This window comes from Anastrepha obliqua, chromosome 5 (assembly GCF_027943255.1).
Source record: "Anastrepha obliqua isolate idAnaObli1 chromosome 5, idAnaObli1_1.0, whole genome shotgun sequence".
Classification (NCBI taxonomy): domain Eukaryota; kingdom Metazoa; phylum Arthropoda; class Insecta; order Diptera; family Tephritidae; genus Anastrepha; species Anastrepha obliqua.
In genome coordinates, this window is record NC_072896.1 from 70,507,699 (window position 1) to 70,517,629 (window position 9,931).

The 9,931-nt window shown below is 35.5% G+C and overlaps 1 protein-coding gene across 1 annotated transcript; it reads right to left on the minus strand.

Annotated features, from left to right (window-relative positions):
- Positions 1-6,961: 6,961 nt before the first annotated feature.
- On the minus strand, positions 6,962-7,691 carry LOC129248098 (uncharacterized). Its single transcript, XM_054887533.1, has one exon. It carries the CDS (start codon positions 7,609-7,611, stop codon positions 7,204-7,206), a length of 408 nt encoding a protein of 135 aa, XP_054743508.1. The 5' UTR covers positions 7,612-7,691; the 3' UTR covers positions 6,962-7,203.
- Positions 7,692-9,931: the final 2,240 nt, after the last annotated feature.

Sequence of the window (9,931 nt, forward strand, 5' to 3'; positions counted from 1 at the left end):
TGCTAAACTATCTTGGAAAGTTATATTAGCCGTTTTTATTTTCGACATGGTTTGAACTCTTTGGGCAGTCATCAACAATAAGAGCAACGCGAGTTTTTTAGACAAGTCATCCAATTTTAATTTGCTGCTCTCTTCCCGACTTGAGTAAAATTCTAAAACTATACTTCGATCCCATGTCTGATCGTATTTGGGGCGTTGTGGTTTTATTACGGACACTCCCCTGCAAAATCTTCGGATGGTTGGATCTCTCCCAATATCCCACGTTGACAATAACGAGATAGCCGATCTATAGGTGTGAAGAGTCCCATACTGACTTTTTCCCGATGCTAATGGTAATAAAAACTCTAATACTGCCGCCACCGTAGGTTCAAAGAGTGAGATGTGCCTTGTCTTACAAAAGGAGTACCAAGAAATAATCGGCTTGTTGTACTGCTTTAGTGTATTTTCGGATAACGATGCTAAAATGAATTGCAACGATTCATTCGGTGCTCTTTTCTTAATAAATGCTTCCCTGATAATTTGCCTGCAATCAAGGAAAGTGATTTCCATGCTGGGTGAAATTCTCTGAAAGGAGATTGCAGAAGAAGAATATCCCGATTTAAGTATATTGGTTGACTTATAAGCAATTCGTTAAACAGTGGAAACCAAGGCCGAGATGGCCAATTTGGCACAACTAAAACCCCTTCGGCTTGATCATTCATTATTTTCCTGATTACTTTTAGTATAAGCGCAAAGGGAGGAAAAGCATTGAACTTCAGACAGGACCAATCTACTGTAAATTTGACACTTTTTGTTAATGTTTGTGGCAAACAAATCAATATGAGGTTTACCAAAACACAAAACAATTTCTTTGAAAGCATAGTCTGCCAGTTCCCATTATGTTTCTTCTCTATACGCGACTCCCTATCAGCTTGAACATTTCTTGATGATTTAATATATGTAGCCCGAATCCATAAACTCCGGTCTTGACACCACTGCCAGATTTCTCTACTAAGCTTTGTTAGTTTTTGGTACCGAATGCTACCCATTTTGTTAATATAGCTAATCGCTGTAGAGTTGTCTATTCTAAGCAAAATTTCTGCAGATTTTAACGCGAATGCAAAACATTTTAACCCATAAAAGGCAGCTTTGAGTTCAAGCAGGTTGATGTGATCTTGCTTCTCTTCAACACTCCACCAGCCAGGGGAATAATTACCCCCACATGAAATTCCCCAGCCAGAAAGCGAAGCAGAAAAAATTTCTAAAGCTTACTTTCCCTCTCTTATAGGATTATTTGCTCGATCGATATTATTAATCCACCAATCAAGATCTTCATGAATGCACACATCAATATGAACCTTCTGCTCATAGTTTGCGTCATGCTTTCTAAGAGCTAAAACCTTTTGCCTCTCTAACTGCTTCATGTAAACCATACCATATTGCACAGCAGGGCAAGCTGCCACAAGATACCCTATGAATTGCGTTAAAACTGCAATCTTTACCATAGGTTTTGTTTTCAAGCTTTTTGCTGATGATTTAATTTTGTCACGCTTTTCCTCCGGAAGCCTCATACAAAAACATTGCGTATCGATTATAAATCCTAAAAATTTACATATGCGAGAAGGCTCTAACTGAGATTTTTTCCCGTTAATATTAAAACCCAAACTTTGCAAAAGAGACGTAGTCTCTGCAATGTTACCTTTGCAAATTGAAACCGAGTCTCTCATCAATAGTATATCATCAAGATATATAACCGATTGCCACCTTCGCGATCTTAGTTCTTTGATGACTGGTTTCATTACTCTAGTAAATATGTACGGAGCTACCGATAACCCAAACGGTAAGCAATTGAATTCATACAACTGTTCTCTGAATGAAAATCTCAAAAATTTCTTGAAATTCCTGTGAATCGGTATCAAAAAATATGCATCCTCAAGATCAACAGAGGCTAAAAATGCATTTTTTGAAACTATCTGAGTTACTGTCTTCCAATCTTCGAGCTTAAAATGAGGAGCAACCATGAAATCATTAAGTTTTTTTTCAAATTCAAAATAAACCTCTTTCCACCATTTGGTTTGTCAATAAAAAATATGAAGATATAAATTGGCCCTCACTTTGATTACAAGCGCTAATTGCACCTTTATCACGCAGGTGTTTAATTTCAGTCTCATAATCAGGCAAAATCGCATTATTTAAACAAGGCTCGCTAGGTGGCCGACTTTGACATAGTCGGTAGCAAAAAGGAATTGTATATCCTGAAATCGCTTGCAACACTGTTTCATCTGAGGTAAGTTTCAGCCATTGAGCCATAAATATTTTTAATCGACCTGCAATTACCCTATCTACCGCCGATGATTGCTGGGCTTCCTGCTATCCTGATGATGGCTTGCCTTGCTCCGAGAAACTTTGCCCCCTGTCTGGTAACTCGATTTCTGATTGTACTTTCTGACAGGGGGTTTCGAGTTTAAATACTGCTTTTGCTTATAGCTGGACACTGGTTTTGAAACCACCGTTGAGGTAACTGACGGTTTTTTAAGCATGTCCTTGCCTGTTTTTTTCTAAAGTTGAAGCTGTTTTTACACGTTCAGTGAAAGATTCACCAAACAGAAGCGTGTCGACTCTCTGTTGCCACATTCCTGGATAACAATGACAAACCCGGTAATATAAATGAAGGCCTAGTTGTGGATAATTTGTAATGCAAATCAGTCAATATTCTGCCTGCATCGCCCAGAGCTGCATTAACAGCTTTATTGACTTCGTCGTCTGGATTAAATCTTAACGTTTTTGAAAATGCTTGGCCTAATGCACTAAACGCCGCACCAAGTTGATTCTGAAGTTCTAACTCAAAACCATCTCTTTTCAAAGCATGTGCCGCCAATGTTAATTTTAGTTCTGGATTTAAGGCTGGACCGCCCAACCCCGGACAGTTTTCAGGTAGCGGGTATTTCTCCAGCAGTTGTTCTTTGGACTCCTTTGATAATCCAGATTTTGTCAAAGTCAACCAGTTTTCAGCAATTGGCTGTAAGATTTTCAACTCCTTGGTTTGGGATATAATATCAGAACCAATATATGCCAACAAGGAATCTGCTAATATTTCTTGACCATTTGTTGATTCCGGCGACCTTATTTGTTCATTTGTGGCTTCAGCAAATTAGAGCGATCTTGAATATCAGGTGAGTTGCCTGACTCCTGTGTCGTGCCTCGCAGGTCACGCTCGCCAGGTGATCCTTTTGCTCTTGCTTTATGTGGTTCTCGTCTTGCGACTCCCACGCCATCTTTCCGTCTAGATATCTGACTTGCATTCGCGTAGCTTATTCTTTTAGAATATTCACCACTTCTCGAGCGTGAATTATGGGTAGTACCCGAGCTACTTGAAGAAGTTGAATCTCGTCTAGTCCTGTAGTCGTAACCGGTACGTTGCCTTTTTCGAAATAGGCGATGAGAAGAGCTGCAGCTTGTTAAATACTCGTAACTACCGCGTCGTTTGCTCTTCCTAGAATTACGCGTTCTATTACGACTCTGCCGTTTAGCTTCCCTCTCTAAATTTGCAATTCTGCGTAAAGCGTCATCCAAAATTGATTTATCCTCCATCTCGGAATTATGCAAGATTTTATAAAATGTGTATTTTATGCAAAAAACTTTTATAATACGCGTTTTCCTTTATTTAATAAAAACACGTGCAACAAGATCTGAACAAAACATAATGAGGAAAGCGGGAAAATGGAGCGTAAGTAAAGGGTTACCATTTGGTAAAAATTTTATTTTTTATTGTGAAATGTTGTGACTAGATCTGGCAACTGGCGTTACTACAAGTTATAATTAATCTCGACGACGAGACAGCGTAGTATAATTGTAGATTATAATAATAACATTTTCGACACTTATGTCAATTTTCAAGAAGCATACTGCGATATGCAAGACTGCAAAGAAACTGAAGTAAAAGAAATCATCTCCGGAATACTTACATTTAAGAATTTTGATTCAAAGATAACACATAATTGTAATAAAATGGAAATAAAACAGGAGGGAACCTTTATGATCAAATTTGAAAATTGTGAAATCCAACCACGTAATTTTTTAATACGAAAATTAAAATGTTTGAAAAATTCATTTTACCAAACTCCCTAACAAAAATAAAAGAAAGAAGAAATGAAACAATAGACGACTTAAAATTAGAATCGCTGTACTTAGAACAAGTAGAACATGCAAACTCAATTTAACAAGTTATCAAACAAAATGTATATTAAAGTTTTATCAATATCAGCATTAGCGCAATGCTATGATTATTATAATAAATATTTTGTTAACAATATTTTTGTCGAATAACATTAGAAAAAAGATGTCTATATTGCATATTTCGTCGGAGTCTCAAACTAATTTTTTGTTTTTTTTTTTGTTTGTATTTCCATTATAAATTACAATCTGTTAATATTAACAATAAGTAAATGGTGTTAGGGCTTGGAATTAAAATGTCCCTTCCCTTTGAAAGATAATATTATTGTCTTTGGTGGTATTTAGTTACAATTTTACTAATACATAGTTTTCTATAATTTTATATTATTATATTTTATTTTATGTTACAGTACGAGCAAGATCTGTGGGTGTTTTGCGCTTTAGTCTTCTTGGTTTAATTTCCATTTCCGGTATCAGTCTCATCTCATGGTTTTTGTGCTCTAATAGTCGCAAGATGTGCTTACTGCTGCTTCTTTTTACTGCTGCAGTGACAGTGTCTATGCCGAGGTCGCGGTGAATATCGTCATTTTTATGTACCAATTTGCGTTTGTGATTGTCCTTAGCATCTTAAATTGACTTCTCTGAATGATTAATTGTAGGTTTGATTTACTGGCAGTCCCCCAAATTTCTAGTCCGTAGGTCCATGTCGGTCTGATTATTGATCTGTATATCATTTGTTTATTAAATAAGCTTAGGGTTGATTGTTTTCCTAGTAGCCAGTAGAGTTGTCGGAATTTGTTTTTCATCTCATTTCTCTTGTTCAGTATGTGTTTTTTCCATGTGAGTTTTGAGTCAATCGTTATGCCTAAGTATTTTGCACTTGAGTGTATTTTTATGTCTTCCCCGTTAATTTGGATTGGATATCTTGCAGATTTTCTCTTCGCGTATATTACATGTTGTGTTTTTTCTTTATTGACCTCAATGCCCCATTTTTCAAAACATTGTGTTGTAGCTGATGCATGTCTTGCAGTTTTTTTGTTGCTGCTTCTTCATTGTGGTTAGCTGACATTAAAACTGTGTCGTCTGCAAATGTAGCTACCATTGATCCTCGAGTAGTTGGCGTTGGTATACCTGCTGTGTATACTAAGTATAGTATGGGGCCCAGTACGCTTCCTTGAGGTACTCCAGCAGACGCCGTCAAGATAGCAGAGCACTCATCGTCATATTTTATGAAGAAGTGTCTATCAGTAATGTAGCTTTTAACGATATCAAATATGTTAAGTGGTAAAATGGTTTTTAGCTTATATAGAAGTCCTTTGTGCCATACTCTGTCAAAAGCTTTCGCTATGTCCAAATACACGGCAATCCAATATTTCTTCTTATCGAAGTCGTCTGTAATTTTGTTTACTACTCTGTGAATCTGTTGCACAGTTGAATGTTGTTTTAGGAAACCGAACTGGTGTGAGGGGATAGCGTCTTTTTGTTTTAGAATCGGGTCAATTCTGTCAAGCAGTATTTTCTCAAACAATTTAGAAAGGATGGGCAGCAAACTAATTGGTCTTTATGAGCTAGCAACAGTGGCGTTCTTGTTTGGCTTGGGGATCGCTATAACTTGTGCAACTTTCCATGCTTTTGGGAAGTATTGTAACCTAATTATAACCAAACTAATGGTGGGGGTGTTATAATTATTGTGGCGTTTGTAAAATAAAAAGTTGAGCTAGGATGGTGGTCATGTAGTTGTTGTTGTAGCAGCATAAACATTCCCCATACATATTTACATATACGGGGAATACTGCTGAAGTGGCAGTCCTTGGCCGGATATAAATCCGGGTTGTTCCCGTTACGTAGAACCGGCTGTAATGGGTAGTCCTAAAATTTTAAATTGATATTTTAGTGTTGTGGTTACGAACGAAAAAACTATTTTTCTAAAATTTAAAATGACCATCCAATATGGGCGACGCATAATAAAAAATTTTAGCTAAGATGATCAAATTTAACACTTTACCATTATATTGAATTTCGAAAAACTAATCAAGTTTTGTAATCAGCAATCCAAAGACTCAGATATTTGAGCAAATAGGGATAAAAAAGCACAAAAATTCGTTTCACACTAAATTCCTCTAAAAAACACACAAATAAAAGTGGTTTTTGTGGACTTGTGTAACTATTTTGGAACAGTTCCGCAGAAAAATTAACTTGCGAAAACTTGTTTCTCATTTTTAAACACACGCAACACCACGTACCTTGGAACTATCCCTCACGAGCCCAGAGGGCTACATATTGCGGGAACGACTCAGCAACGAGGACTGTCACTTTAGCAACTTTCTGAAAAAATGATGGAGAATTTTTTATGACGATACAACGACAACACCTTGGAATTACCACACCTAGCTTGACAAAACAGTTTTCATGAAATTTTCACTGCTCCCACTGATTTATTTATTTATTTTGATGAGGTTGTAATGAAATTACCAAACTAGAACTCAAATTCTTATACTATACCATCTTAAATCTAATGTCATGCAAATATGTGATAAACATAAGTTTAAATATAAAAAGTTGTACTAAAAATTCAAATTAAAAATTAACAAAAAATAACAGAAATTATTATTCCTTACGTTTTAGAAACTCAACAATGTAGTTTTGTGTAATAACAGAAGAGAAGGAAATGGAGAAGCGAGAAAAGTTATTTGCTATCACATTCATCGTATAGAATTAAAGTAAATATGTATTTTAATATTCATTACAGTCTTAACAATATCAAGAATTGAATGCCAGAACCTCGCAGCACTAATGAAAAACAGCTTCGAAGAGAACAAATGTGTTTTATTTTTCAAAGTTTTCTTTTATCTAAAACACAAACACAAAACACAATATAATCCTTAAGATTTATGTATGCATATCTAAATCTGTTATATTTGCAACACATTACACTTGCAAAAACTAATACTAAATATTTTCTATACATTATTACATTTTTATTTTGGCAGTACTAAAAACGCATTGCTCTCATTGAAATTATAAATTGAAATGCACCACTGTGCAGGCTCTTTAACTTATCCTTGTTGAACAATTGCGATAGTACGCGAATTTTCGCTGTGTAGTCTTGCCGTCCTGCTCACAGCAATCGCTTCTACTGAATTGTACAGTCGGATAAACTTCTTCCCATTCGGCTTCGGAGCGACTCAGCACACCTTTTGGACGTACGTGTCCTTGCTGTTGTTGGTGTTGGTACTGATTGTGCTGCTGTTGCTTTTGATGTTGTTGGCTCGCCATCATGGTGCTGCCTATTTGATCCTCAACTGGTAATGGATTATTCAACATTTGGGTGACACTACGTGACAGCAGCACAGGTTGTATGCGATTGTAGCCATTGCAGCTGGGCTTATAGCGTGCAAATTTCGTCGACAGCCGCTCCATTTCATCGGACATCCATTTGTGAACCGATTTTGTTGGCATTACGAGTTTTGCAATGCGGGTTTTGCTTCTACTAAAGGTATAAAATTCAAATTTCGAAATTAATTTTCCTAATAACTGTTCGAACGCTGAAAACGTACTAAAAGTGCAGCGAGGCCAAACGCTTGGCTTTATACGAAAAATGCAGGCATAACATACATTTGATTGCATAGGCATTTAGTGATGAAAATTACCCTTCACAGCAGAAAAATGCAACCGTTATTAAATTTGAAATTACAGAGCAACGGTGTACGATTTTTATTCAAAAGAATATTAAATAATTTAATTTGCTTACAGTTGGCAACATTTTTAAAATCGTTACAAAAATGTGCATTTATTAAATGTAACATCAAGAAACATTTGTCCAGGCTAGAATATAATTTATAAGTGCATTTTTGATATGTCTAATACTTATAATGATAAAAAATCTGTTAATATAAAAACTATAAAAACACGGTCACAAATTTTAGCAAAATTTAAGCATACTTGTTTTTTAAATTTATTTATTTTATCGATCAGAAATCTTTTGCCAGTTTTATATTGTAGCCATTATTCCATCAGTAAACGCTTCTGAGATTCTAGAAATGTAAAACAACTTAACTTCATTAGAGATTAGTACAACATAGTATGAATTAAATTTATTTCATACAAGAAAAAATGCCCTTTTTAATCAACTTCAATTTATTTAAAATATTTTCTCTATTTTTTCTATCTCTATAATATAATTGCTCGTACATTTTTTGTAGGCTTAGTCGCATCTTCCCCGATATTACAGAGAAAAAGTAAAATGTGACGAAACTGTTCAAATATATTTTCAATAAATAATACGATAGTCCATTTTAATTTAATTCCGACAATGAAATAAAAGAAGAGGAGCTACGTCGATTCGCTTGTCAACCTAATTCAGAGTCGGAATGCTGAATAACATCTGCAGACTTCTCCTGAAGTAAGAGGCGCGTCAGAACTCCTTTCCGATATGCCACGTCCATTTATAAGCGACCTAGTTCAAAGAGTGGTTACATCTCTGCTTGCCTTAGTATTGATATTTACGAATGCCGTGCTCATCTAAATCAACTAAGTACTAATTCAAGGTACTCGTAAAAAAGTCAAAACACCGAAAGAGCCCTTTGTCGAATTGTTAACCTCCTCTTTCGCATAAAAGCGCTTAAAATTCATTTACTGCAAATATTGTGTGGTGTCTGCTATCGATCTGGCGGTGAAGCCTTTTACCGCCGTTTTGCGCTTGGCTTGTTTGAGGGTGTTTTGGAGGTGTGAAATTGCATCAGCAGATGGATATGCAAATGTAAGTGGTTCATGAACATTGCGACCGACCGGCTGGTGTAAATAAAGAGTGCATAATTGCAAGGTTGATTACAGCACAGTTTGTCTTTTTCTTTTAACCGTTATTGCTTGGTTCTTTTGCCTATTATATACAGTACTAAAGGTCATTAAGATCATGGAAGCGTAATTTTGGGTTGTTCAAAAAATGTATGCATTTTTAAATAGCTAAGTTTTAATAAAATTCGAAAGGGTGACAATTTTTGAATAAAATCTTAATTTATTTTACTAAAAGTACACTTCGGTAGTTATTAAATTTATGTGAAATTGAAATTGAAAAAATACCAAAAACCCAGTTAGCCCAGTTAGGAAGCTAACGCAATTTCACTGATATTAAATACGAAGTAACACAAAATCAAAACGCATTGGGGTTCTTGTTATAAGAAGTTAGCTTGCCGTTGAAAACTTTCGAGTGCATTTCTGTACTTAGAACTTTTGGGCCTACTTGCCTACACCTAAAGTATTTGCATTGTTTATCAGCTTCAACACAGTCTTTTGCAAGGTGAGGGGATGATAACTTATTATACTTCTTTATGTTCACGCTATTAAACAATTAGTAAAATTCATAAAATTATTAATTCATTGAAGTTGTGATTATTGTTAAGGGGGTCTTCTACCGTCACGGTTTGAAAAAATCGATTTTTTTTTTTTTAGATTTTTTAAAAGCTACTAATGTTAAGAGTATGCTATAAAGAGGGTTTTATGAAAAACATGTTCCTTCATGAGCATTTCGGGGAGAATACATGCATGCGCGTGGCATTTTCGAGCGTTTCTGTATCTTTAAACGCCTTTTCCCGAAAGTTGACTTTTTTCAACTTTCTGGTCACACATCTACTATAAATATTTGTCGAATTCATTCCATCTTTTTTCCAGTTATTCAGTGAACATCTCGCTATGTTTTCCCAGACCACTTTTTTCAATTTTTGATTAGTTTAATTTTGCGGGCCTCTAAAGTGTAAAAAAAAGAGGAAATTTTCAAACTTTT

What these genes read in the sequence shown, in the direction of transcription:
- LOC129248098 (XM_054887533.1), bottom strand. Translation starts at nt 7,611, where the DNA reads ATGCCAACAAAATCGGTTCACAAATGGATGTCCGATGAAATGGAGCGG.